Source organism: Taeniopygia guttata, chromosome 2, assembly GCF_048771995.1.
Source record: "Taeniopygia guttata chromosome 2, bTaeGut7.mat, whole genome shotgun sequence".
Lineage (NCBI taxonomy): Eukaryota > Metazoa > Chordata > Aves > Passeriformes > Estrildidae > Taeniopygia > Taeniopygia guttata.
In genome coordinates, this window is record NC_133026.1 from 100,919,305 (window position 1) to 100,931,549 (window position 12,245).

General features: G+C 42.9%; 2 protein-coding genes across 20 annotated transcripts in view; one reads left to right on the forward strand and one right to left on the reverse strand.

Moving 5' to 3' along the window:
- The window catches only part of PPP4R1 (protein phosphatase 4 regulatory subunit 1), a 64,929-nt gene extending 61,094 nt beyond the window's left edge, over window positions 1-3,835 (forward strand). For all 15 annotated transcript variants that reach the window (XM_072924494.1, XM_072924495.1, XM_072924496.1 and 12 more), the window contains 3 exons: window positions 40-174; window positions 1,006-1,147; window positions 2,741-3,835. In XM_072924494.1, the coding sequence (XP_072780595.1) occupies window positions 40-174; window positions 1,006-1,147; window positions 2,741-2,904 (441 nt within the window). In that variant the 3' untranslated portion in view covers window positions 2,905-3,835. The remainder of the gene's footprint in view (window positions 1-39; window positions 175-1,005; window positions 1,148-2,740) is intronic.
- Window positions 3,836-9,702: 5,867 nt separating this feature from the next.
- Window positions 9,703-12,245, reverse strand: part of RALBP1 (ralA binding protein 1) — a 33,549-nt gene continuing 31,006 nt past the window's right edge. For all 5 annotated transcript variants that reach the window (XM_030265982.4, XM_072924503.1, XM_072924504.1 and 2 more), the window contains 2 exons: window positions 11,761-11,884; window positions 9,703-11,514 (listed from right to left, as the gene is read on the reverse strand). In XM_030265982.4, coding sequence (XP_030121842.1) covers window positions 11,251-11,514; window positions 11,761-11,884 — 388 coding nt within the window. In that variant the 3' untranslated portion in view covers window positions 9,703-11,250. The remainder of the gene's footprint in view (window positions 11,515-11,760; window positions 11,885-12,245) is intronic.

The following is a 12,245-nucleotide window of genomic DNA, read 5'->3' on the forward strand; positions in this document are numbered from 1 at the left end:
ACATTTTATTTACTTTTTTTCCCTTCTAATTTCTTCAAGGTTAGTGAAATGGTAAAAAAGCTGTACATGGCTTCAACACCAACCTTTGTGGTAGACCTCATGAATGAACTTGTTGAGAAGTTCTGTAGATGCCACAAATGGTCTGGTCGGCAGACTTTTGTCTTTATTTGCCAGGTGAAACATCTTTTCATTTATATTCTGGGGTTTTGGGGAATTTATTTTTGTTTGTTGCTTGTTTTTGTTTGAGGGGTGGCGGTGATCAGAATTAAGGGGACTGGAACTCTCCAGCTGTCCATTGACACTCTCTTGGTGAATATTTGAGAACATGGTTTCCAAGGGAATAGTTTAATGGCTGTTTTTTTCTCTGTTTCTCCATAGATGAGCTAGACTGCATCTTTAGCTCAGCATCTTAGCACCAGGTCATCAAATCTGACATTGAATATAGAGCGCAAAGTAATCTCTGAGTTGGGAAGCTGTTTTGTTGCTCAGCAGGAAGTGAGATTTGTATAATAAATCTTTAGAAGTCAATGAGTATGTGCTGCCTGTACCTCTTCAACCAGCTTGTGCAGCTTGGTCAAAACCAATGCATTCTCAGCAGAACAAGCAGGAGTTGAAACTAGCTGGGATCCCAAATAAATGGTCAAATTTGGAGGCTGTAGCAGAGGTGCAGACTGGGAGCCACTGTGGCTGCTGCCCAGGTGGACAGTTCTTTGAAGTGATTGGAGAAATGCGAGCTTAGAGTTTATTTCGAGAAATGTTTTGGTATAAGAGGTGTTTATTGATAATAACCATTTTTGTCTTAATATAGTATCTAGTTTAAACAACGACTTAAATTAACCATGACAAGGATTGTAAAGGTCTTCTGCTTTTCTCTCCTGTTTTCAAGTGGTACAGTGATTAAAAAAAAATAAAAGGGAAAAAAGGGAGTTCCAGGTTTCTGATTGTGTTGAGATTTCATCCTCCCTGTGCTGAAATTTAATTAAATTGCCTCTATGTTCCTGCCAGACTATCATTGAAGATGACTGCCTGCCCATGGACCAGTTTGCTGTGCATCTGTTGCCACACTTACTACACTTGGCGTCTGACAAGGTTCCAAATGTTCGAGTCCTGCTCGCAAAAACATTGAAGCAAACCCTTTTAGAGAAAGGTTAGTGGCAGAAGGAGTTGCAATGAACTGACTGCATAGGGGTTTTTTATCCCTCAGCTTTCCTAAGTCAGCTGGGAAAGAAGAAGCAACATCAGATGAGGCCCGCTGTTGCTTTTACCATCTCTTTGGTGTGAGATGTTACCTTGGCTGGCATGAACTTATGACCCTGTTGTGGTATCCAACCTGCTGTTGTGTAATGCTGAGGAAATGAGTTCTTGCTCATGTGCCAGCCTGCTCCTTTGGTGTCATTTTCCATGAATGAGCTACTTGGTAGAGGTGTCATCAGAAAGCACAAGTGAGCAACTAGCATCTGTGAAGTTGTTGAACAGTGCCCTTTATTTAGTTCAAAAAAAAAAAAAAAAGTTGATGTTCTGTGTAATAAGAATAAGAAAAATACACACAAATATAAACCACCATTTGTTTTCTCACTGGGGAAAAGAGATGGATGTTTTTTGGGGTTTTATATTTTATGGTATCAGCGGGAAGAAAGCTTCTCTGGATTCTCTTCAGGGAACTAAGACATGCAACTCTCAAATTGCAGAGAAAATGTGCTTAGGAAAGTGTCCCCAGTGCATTGCAGGTGCCAGCAGAGTCAGCAGTACTTAAGAGTCCAAAGCACCATAAAGGAAAGCAGCATTAGAAGTATTAGGCTATTCGGTAAGACAGCAGTGTCCACAATTGGAATACTTCATCCATTTCTGGTCACTTCCACTCTCAACACTATACACTGGCTTGAGGACTGCTGAGCACTGTACTGCTGGAGCTGCCTTGTGCATGCTGACTGAGGAAGCATATGGAGACAGTTGAGATGAATCAGCTGATGGGCAGATTTATCTTCTGTTAACTGTGCCAAGGATGTCGCTGTTCTTCCTGCTCTCATATGTCATTGGTGGTTTTGTGTCCCCCACGTGGATAGTGCACCTCCATTCTGCATTGTCATTACGTAAACTTATGGCACAGGAAGCCTCTGCCTCAGAGGCGTTCTGTGTATGATTAGGAAGGGTGGATAGGTTGGGAAAGGCAGAGTTAAAAAGTCAGTTCAGGAGTTTTTAAACCTCAGATCTCAACTAATCTTCCTGTGAGCCATTTGTATTTACGCTGCTTTTATGCACGTTGTGTTCTGTGCTTCATCGAAAGTGTCGAATGTTGGAACTTCTTCCACTCTTATTTCATGTTACCTTAGGTCTATCATTTGAAAATTACTTGGCAAGGCTGGCAGGGAGAGGAAGTGGCATGGCCACGTGCTGATGGTATCTTTCCTCTGTCACAAATACTAGCACTCTCATCTGGAGTTGTTTGCAGGCTTTTCCTTCCTCTTTGGCCATGGAGTTTGTCACCCTTTTATACTGAAGAAATCCTGTACTTGAACAGCATCACAGAACAACTGCACTCTGAAACATGGAATGATTTTTTTTGTTAAGGTGAATTCACAGATATATTTGGAAGTGTCTTGTGTGCCTGCCCAGATATTCCAGTTGGACTGTAAGAGTGCACTGTCCTCTGAAATTTTATGTCTCACCTGGTACACTGAGGTTGGCATTGAAGTATCTGCTGTCCTTTCCTCCCATAAGTTTTGTGCATTTTCTCTTACAGAGTATTTCCTGAATTCTGCCAACTCTCACCAAGAAGCTGTGGAACAAACAATTATGGCTCTTCAAATGGATGGTGACAGTGACGTCAAGTACTTTGCAAGCATCCACCCTGCCAGTACCAAAATTGCGGATGATGCCATGAGCACCGCTTCATCAACTTACTAAGTTCTGAATGTTGCTATAATTAAAAAAAAAAAAAAATTAAACCAACTATCCTCAAATGCTTCTAAAATGGTTGATTTAGAGCAACCTCTTTGGAAGGAGGGATTTCTTGCCAGATTTAACAGGCGGATGTTATCTAAACCTGATAACCAGGGATTTTAAGTCAAGGCAAAGTAAATGTACCTGTGTCAGCTTGACTTTAGAAAAACACTGCTCAGAGGATTATTTTTGCCACCGAAGCCTTAAATCTTCTGTCTTCCTGAACAAATGAAACTTGAATTGGCAGATCATTTTCATTTTAGAAAGGATGTGATGATTTCCAGAGGACCTGTATTGTTTCTCCTGAGGAGTTAACTTAGCAAGTATTTTCTGTAGCAGCTGATGGGTGGAATGGCCAGAAAAGCGAGTTTGTACAGGGACTGAGACTTCCAGTATTAGAGCTAAAGTTTTTATCAGTCAAGGACTTGATTTGTGTGCAGCTGGGCACACCCTTAAGTGGGAATAGTTTTGATGTTTGTAAATGGCAAAAGTAGAAATTTGGATTTCTCTTAAGGGCTCAGTGCTAACACTAAACTAGAATCTGATTTTAATCCTTAAATGCAGCATATTGCTGTATCCATTAGCAGAAAACTTTGCTGAGTACCTGTGTCCTAATTATTTTCATGCTGGTCATGACCTAAAGGAAATTTATTAGCACATGTACTTAAAGTCAGGTATTTTTAATTTGATCATGATCAGCTCTGAAGGTGCAACTTTTTTCTTCATATACTGTACATATCTGTGAGCCTCCTTGGAGTGCTGCAGTCTAATCTTGTTGTTTAAAAGCTGTTGTGATACAAGTTGTTCTCTACTTGTCCAAATAAAATTTATTAATAAGATGGAAAGAAATCTTGTGACCTTTTTAAGACATTAAAAAAACAAGTTTGAAATTTAAGTGGACTTTTTCTTTCAGTTTTCTGCACTTTGGTGGCTATTTCAGGGACAAGGGGTTTGCTTAATGATCATGAAGAATTCTACATTTTAAGATGGAATATGCTACAGCACAGGTGTGCTTTGACCATATTGTCGAGGTTTTGCTGGATTCTTCCAAGTGTCCCTTTATGCTTGGGAACCTGTTGCCTCCAGCCTGAAATGGCATCTTGGCTAGAAGTAACTCTGAACATCCACCTCAGTAAGATTTACAGAAAACTGTGAGTCCAAACTGCCCTTAACCTGCCTGCAGTCCATTGACTGCTTTCCTTTCCTCTCATTTAAAATTACTGATCCAGTATCTCCTTTGTCTTCCAGGGACAACTTCCTTAAATGGCCTTTCTTCCAGCCTGCGGAATCCAAAGTGTGTGAATCTTTTTTTTTCCCGGAGGAAGTAGAAATGGCTGTGGCAGCTTATCTTTGATGTATTTTAGCAGAACATTTTCACTTATCAGTCAGGTACCTGATGCCCCTGCAGCTGAGCCTTAGGCCGATATCTTTTTTTACCTCCTGTTTTTTTTTGAAAACAGATTATTCTGCAATTTCTTCTCGTAAACAGAAAGTTGCTGTTTACTCCCCAGAGGCTGCTCTTGTACTCCTTAACACAGCCATGGAGGTGGTTAAGATGCAGAGTCATCTCTGTCTGCCTTGAAGTGTTGATGGGTTTAGGGTTTTTTAGAGTAGGTTTGATTTTCTAAATTGCAGGGTTTTTTTCTTTTAGGCTTGAGGATTTTTGTGGGCTTTCTTTATTTATTACTTTTTGTATGTGTGTTTCAACTGCTTTTTTGGTGTGGATTTTTAATATATAAACATATATACATTTTTTCTATGCGTGACCCTTTTTCTTTTCAAAATCGGCAAAACCTGGAGGACTAGGCAGAGTGGCAGTGCTGTGGATGGCAGCAGGCTGTGTGGAAGCAGGGAGCAGTGCAGCTCTCCCTGCTGCCCTAAGGAGAGCACCTGAAAGTGACTCATCTTCTCCCAGACCAGTGGTTCCCATTGTAGCAATATGCACTGAAGTCCAATCAATTTCTGCATTTTGTTCAGAGAGCATAAATCCCATCATCTGAGGGATTTTTTTTGCCTGAATTTAATGGCAATTAAATTGTAGTTGAATCATGTGTGCAGTTCCAGCGGTGAACAGGACCTGTTCACACCAGAGGACAGTTCAGGTCATCGTCTTGACTGACTGGAGCACAGTGTTTGCTGGAGGAGAATTGGGGTTTAAATCCCAGTGTTTGGAGTCTGAAATTAACATGGCCCAACCTAATTCCATCACTGTACTCATGTACTCTTCCACTAGTCCAGTAAAACGAAGGATTATATCTGATCTCTTTAGGTATTTTCTAGTTACTTAAAGGTAAAACACTTCTATGTTGAAAAATGAGACAGAACTTCTGGATGCTTTATTTATGCAGTGGTGGTGCAGGCCTAGGAATCTGAGGGAGAGTTTGAAGCTTTTCCTAAGGAAGACTTGAGTGTTTCCAGTTTCAGAGTGCCTGAATCCCCCTTTCATGTAACAACTGAAGATCATCTTCAGTGAAGAGGAGAAATGGCTTTGTCCTTTCTCCTCCATCCAGCATGTCATGGATCCGTCTCTTTCTTTTCTGCTCCGTCTGATGATTCCCAGGAAGCAGAGGGGAAGGAAAGACTTTTTTTATTCTCAGCATTTCCCAAGAGCATTTGATCTACAGCCTGAGGGATGTGGACTCTATTGCTGAACTCTGATAAGGGATTTTCACATGCCAGCAGTGTTAGCAGTGCCAGTAATTCAATCTTCATTGTTTCCCTAAGGATATGGGATTTGGGAATGTGCATCCTTGTTCTTAGTGCTGCTGAAGGGCACTGTTTCTTCTGTGGGACAGTGTCTGGAGATACTGCCAGAGATCCTGCTGAATTACCTCCTGGGTGCCTTTCCTGAGGAAAGATTTGAGCTCTGTACCTCAGTTAATTTCTCTTTTGATCAGGATTTCCTGAGCAGAAAGGGAGGTGGCTCCCAAGTTGTCATCTGTTGGTTCATGGTTTTCAAAAGCTGTATCATCACCCAACCTTCACCTGCTTGGTCAAGTACCAGACTGGTTCTTCACTGGCAATTTTCATTGTTTGCCATTTAATATTTTGGCTCACTCATCTTGCATCTTCTTCATGAGACTTCTTCACAGGAAACTCCTTTTATTCCCATGTCTTTGTTGCAGCACTGCCTTGCTCCCGCTTGCTGTTTTTCTCCCTACCAGGGACCCATCAGGATTTGGTATGGCCATTTCATGCCTGCAGATTTCACGCCAATAAAACTGGTAAATGTCTGGAACTCTGTAGAGGGGGGGGGTTGTTTATAACTAAGACATGAACAAGGCTTGGAAACGTTTTTCCCTGTTCTGAATGTCCCAGATGGCTGCTGCACAAGTTCCTGGCCGCGTGGGTTCATTAGGACGACACAACAGCAGGGTACTTGTTACAGCCTTGTCAGTGCTCAGCCCCTGGTCCCTGTACTGGCAGAGGTTGGGCTGCAGAGGTGGCTGATTGGAATTGGCCGTAGAGGGGCAGGAGGGCAAAGTCTGTCCCATGGCTCAGGCACTCTCTGATAGAGTTCTCTCCTGCTGGCAAAGGCTCCTGTTAGTCCATTGTCTTTTGCTGGGGAAGCTGGTGTGCAGCTCATGTTTTCTGACCTGGTTTCAGCCCTCTGTGTGAAGGCTGAGGAGTCTGAGTCAGGCAGGTGGGAAAAAGGTGGTTCTGTATTCCACTTACTGTGTCCTCCCTGGTACTGATGGGAAAGGCTTGTCTCCCTGTCTGTGCCAGCATGGAAAGGATATTTCAAGTGATTTATCATTTCTTTATGTGCAGAGTTAGGACTTACTGAGAGACTGCCTTAAAATATGAAAGTATGACAGAAAACCTTATTTTGCATGATTTTCTCCCTCCACCCGAGTGCCTCCAGATTCTGCCTGTTAGTTTTAATTAAGATTCTATTTAGATCAGAAAAATAAAGAGCCCAAGTTAATGGGATTATTTGAGGGTTCAGTTGCTGTTGAGGTTGAACTACATCTAGCTGATTAAAATACTCTGTCACTTAGCAGCGATAAATAACCAAATGTTTAAACATCTTACAGCTCTCTGACCATTGTCTGCTTGAAATTCCGTGACCCACTTCTGCAGACGTGTAGTAATGGCTCTGTGTGGGAAATGCTTTAAAGGGAGTACCTGCAGGTGCTTTGGGATCATGACTGACAGGTGAAGGTACGGAGCACACTTCTCTGCATGTTTTTTAGCAAGGCTGAGAGGAGGAGAGATGCACAGTTTGAACATCAAAAGGAATTTCATTTATTTTTCAGTCAGTCTGGGTTTGTGGTGTAAGAAAAACCCACATAAACTCAATTTGGGTAAGGTGCCAACAAAGGCAGAAACGGGGCCCAGGCCATTTCTCTTGTGCTGGTCATTGATCTCATGGTTTCTTCTTCTGGTCTTTTGGCTGAGGGTTTCGGGGTTTTTTAATTTTTTCTGGTCACCTCCTGGATCTTTTTTTCCTGTCACCTCCTGACACTGTTTCCTATAGGCAGTGCTGTCAGCAGGAATGTCCTACCCCCATCTTTCAGCCCTGCACTGGGATGACACCAGGCAGCAACTCTGGGCAGTGGGAGTGTGCAGCAGCAGGAGCTCCTTGGGACTCCCAGGCACATCTGTGTGTCAGCAAGTGGTGCTCATTGGTGCAGAAATCTGGGATGCACTATTCCCTTCTCTCAAATCAAAATGCTGGGACTGCAGACTTCCATGGTGATCTGCTGAGTTGTAGACGAATAAGGCTGTGCTCAAGGTTTCCTTCCCCCTCCAAGGACCAGCTGTGGTTCCTCTCCTGGACTAGAGTTCATAGAGAAGAGCGATTTGGGAAGGGGAAGGTCCATGCTGAGCAGCCCAGTTTGCAGGGTTGGTCTGACAACTTGCGGTTAGGATGGGGAATTTTTCCAGGGTGTGGGATTGGGGCTGCCTGGTTTAAAATCATATGTTTGTGCAGTGTAATCCTTTGGCAGACCTTCTAGCTCACGCTGTTAAGGCAGCAATGCAAGAAACTCCAGAGGAAACGTGGCAGCAAGTCCTTTGTGTCAGCAGTGACAGTGCCAAGGCGGAGGCAGAGTTCCAGGAGGGGCCTGTCCTGACAGGTTCTGTGGGTCTCCACCTCTGAGAGGGTGGGGCAGCAGTGGTCCGAAGGACAGGAAGGACAGACAGCCATGCTCTGGCACGGGGCATGGTGCTGTGCCTTGTGCTGTTGGAGTGTGTTTTAAAGAACACAGTGCAGAACCTGTGCTGTTGGATATAAGCCATGTTTGGTCTGGACGAGGCAGTTTTCCCTGAGCAGATGAAGCACTGGGAGTAAGAGCTGCTTGCTGAGAAATGAAAACCTTGACAGATGAAGCTTGCTTAGACCTTTTTGGCAGAGGTTCAGGCTGAGGCTTTAATTGTTATCTATTTTTTTTAATTGAAAGAAATTAGCTTTACATGGTCAGGTATCAGATTCTTGGCTTCAGTACATCGATTTTAAAAATTACTACTTAACTCATTAATCTGAGGGGACAGAGAAATAAAAATCTCCCCAGTGCTAGTGTAGGAACAGGGAACAGAGGTGGAAGCCTTCTGTACAGGAGTCCTTTACGTCCATGGTAAATTTCTGGAGGCCCATCTAACATTTTATTTTTTGTTACCTTTCAGTAAATAAAATAAAACAACCACAGTTCTTTTCAGCTATCCAGACAATACCAGTTCACTTCAGGCTGCTGTTTTTCAGGTAAAAAGAGGGAGGGAAAAATCCTGCTTGTGCCAGATGTCTGAGGCTGTTCCAAGTACAGCTGCAGTACTTCAGTGGGTATAAAAGCTGTCATGATTTCAGTAACCTCTGGGCAAACCCCGCTTTGTGTCCTGGCTCACACTGGCACAGGAATCCCAATGATTTGTTCAAACGGTGCTTCCTGATCTCTTGGGCTTCTGACTGACTGATGTCAGGGCCTGTGTTATAAAGGGCCACCAAAACAAACAAGGTGTGTCATTGCCACCTGCCCCATCATGCCACCTCTAGTGGAAGTGCTCACATTTTCAAGAAGGAAGCCAACGGGCCAATCACTCCCACAAATGTTAAGTCCAGGACAGTGGAATTAACGATGTGAGCCTGTTCCTCCCTCTTTTCAGTAAATGTAAATCAGTCTGGTGTTTTGTCCAAAGAATTTGACAGAGATTCTGCTGCTGCACTTGGCATACACAGGCTCTGTGTTGCAAAGAGGCTTATTTTAAGTCAGCTCAAATGATACTTTGGTTTAGAGAACCTGGTCCTTTAGGACAAGTGTGTGCTTCATGCAGGTGGCCGGGCTGCTCAGGTATTTTTCTGTGGCCCTTGGGACTGAGAAGTATATAATGTGATCTGAACAGCACACTCTGATTATTGTGCTGTAGTTGCTTTTCACTTTATTTGAAATTAGCTTTGGCTTTTTTGGCTAATGATTCACAACTGCCACAGGCAGGCTTTCAAATGGCTGCTGCTCTGTTGCTTTTTCATTGCAGGCACTGGGGTGAGGAGGCTGAATCTGTGCTCGGGCTAATCAGGTCCCTTTGCAGAGGAGGAGCAGGTGCCCAGCCGCAGCCTCATCAACACACAGAACAATTCAAACATCTATCAGGTGGTTTGACACCAAGGTTCTGCTTACAGGAGCTGTGCTGCTGCAGGGGCAGCAGCTCCACCTCTGTTTCAGACCTTACTTTGAGTAATTTTTCATAGAAACGTCTCCGCTGCAGGCACCCACCCGAGAAGAGTAACTTTGATCTGCATTATGAAGTAGGTGAAGGAGAAACTACTTTCAAATGGCTGTTGAATTTATTTGCTTGATAAATACAATCCTAACAAAATAAAAGTTAACCAATATTAAGAGATTTGTCTGAAGAACATTAGAAAAATCCATGACAATTCAATAGGAATTAGTGTGAATTAAACAAACAAACAAAAAGTTTAAATATTGCCAGCAAATATAAAATGTATGTAACAAAGGCAAGGGAGAATGCTTTAGTTTACATTTGTAATCTGATCACATTTTCTGTGTTTATAAACTTTTTTCCAAATTTTAAAAAAATACTATGCTGTTTTTTTCTATAACATATCAAAGCATTATTTGTACAAAAATCAAATCATGGCCAATGATTCACAACAGTGCAATAGATAAAGAATACAACCACATCCAACAGGTGCTGAAAATAAATATCCAGATTAAAAAATAAGATAGCCTATATGCACTCTGTGGAGTTTCTGTCTAAATATGGATTGAGGGCTGAGTCCAATAACTGTATCTGAAACATTAAAGGGCCCTTAAATGCCAGTGTGAGTGGAGGAATTTGAAGGGTAGAAGCATTAAAAACAGCCAAGCCAAAACCAAGTCCCAGGTAGCGCTGGTTGGTTTGTTAAACACCAACAAAAAGAGGCTATTGCTGAACCCCCGGTGCCTCCCGTTGGCGTAGCTCTTCGGGCTCGTTTGGAATCTCAAGTGACTGGCATTTGTGCAGGGGAAATACTGTATTGCTCGGTCAGGCAGATACGTCCTAAAGACATAACCACTCCCATCCCTGCCCACAAGCAGTGGCTTTTTCCAAGAGATGGAAACATTTAAAATGGATGAAGACAAAGAGCTTGGCTACATGGCAGCAGTGTGAACAGGGCCTGTCTCAAACAGGTGTGATGAGGGTGGTTAATGATGAGTCAATGAGTTACCTACACCGCTAAAGGACACGGACATTTCCATCATACGGGGACATAAATAACATCTCTCAGCTTTTTACACTTAGTACATCTCAGAACAGAAATGAAGTTTAAGGGCATGTTAGGTAAACACAATACCCCACAGTCTCCCACTGTTTCAGCCAACCCAGAATAAATTTAAAGCTCCCTTGTATATAATCTGCATCAGAAAGGTATCAAAGGCACAAGCAAGAAGTGACTAGGTTAATAAGCAGAAATAATGGTGAATGAGGATGAACAGATCCACAAGGCAAATCATTACTAAGTGCGTGGGTGGGTTTTGTTTGTTTACTGGAAAGGAGATCTTCCAATTCTGCTCCAGTGAATGTAAATAATGATTTTGGTTTGAAATAAAACTGTTACTGAATTATTTTGAATCACCTGAAGGAAACCAGTTTTGAAATAATCTGATACTAACTGGAAAACTCTTCTGGCCTCTCCAAACTCACCTGAGTCTGATGAGTAGAAGCCACAAGTATTAGAGACAAAAGTCTCCAGGGCTTAAAAGAAAAGTTTCTTTACAGAATGTACACAGCCACCAATAATTTGTGCAGTTTGACTCAAATTACAGTAATTTGCACAGTTCAGTTGATTTGATGCATAGCCAAGGAGCCGGATCAAATCGGAGTTTCTTTCCTGTCTTTACTTGGCGATGGCTTGACTTGCTGCTCCTTGCTTGCTTTTGGCTGCTCTTTGGCTGCTTTTGTCTCCAGGACAGTGTCTCTCTGCTGCTGAGAAACGCCCCCGCGCTTTTCTGGCTCCTCTTCCTCCTGCCCCTGCTGCTCGGACTTTGCGCGCTGCAGCAGGCGGAGCTGCACCCGCAGCTCGATGATGGCCTCACGCTCCTCATGAATCGCTTGGTTCAAGTGATTGTTCTTGATCTTTTAAGGAAGGGAAACAAATGTCAGGGAATGACAATATGTTCCTCTGGCACAGCAGTGCTGTAGCTCAAGGGTGTTTAGCACTGCTGGCCCAGGCAGCAACAGGGACTCGCACACAGCAGTGATTTAAAAGCTGTGTGTGGGTCACAAGCCTGGGCAAAACTGATGCACACAACCAGTTTGCACCGGTGCAATCACATCACCACCACAGGAGAGAACCAGTGAATGCCAAGAACCAAATGCTACCTCCAGTTCCTCGTTCTGTCTCTGCAGATCTTCCAGGATGACCTGCAGCTCCTCCTCATCTTCACTCTCACTTTCACTCTCGGAAGAGTATTCCTCAGTTTCACTGCGGCCGTGCTGCTGGCGACTGAAAGACCAAGGGCAAATTCCACTTTAAACATTTCCTCGAGTCTGCCAGAACTGTGGCAACATAAGAGACTTAACTTTCATCCCCTCAATCATCAGCCAATGGTTTATAGAGCAAAATTAGACTTCCCTTCCGAAGTTTAATTTAATAAAGCAGTGATTTCATACGGGGACTTTTTTAGTGCACAGGGTCAAGTTTCCTTTAGATCATAATTCCATTGTTAAAACAATAGAAAATATCCTGAAAGATTCAAATTTGTCAAGACTTCAATAAAAACAAGTGGCTTTCAACTGTGATGTTCACTGGGTGAGCTTTTAAGTGTGGTTTAGAGCATTCTTTCAGCAAAGCATTTATGAACTTT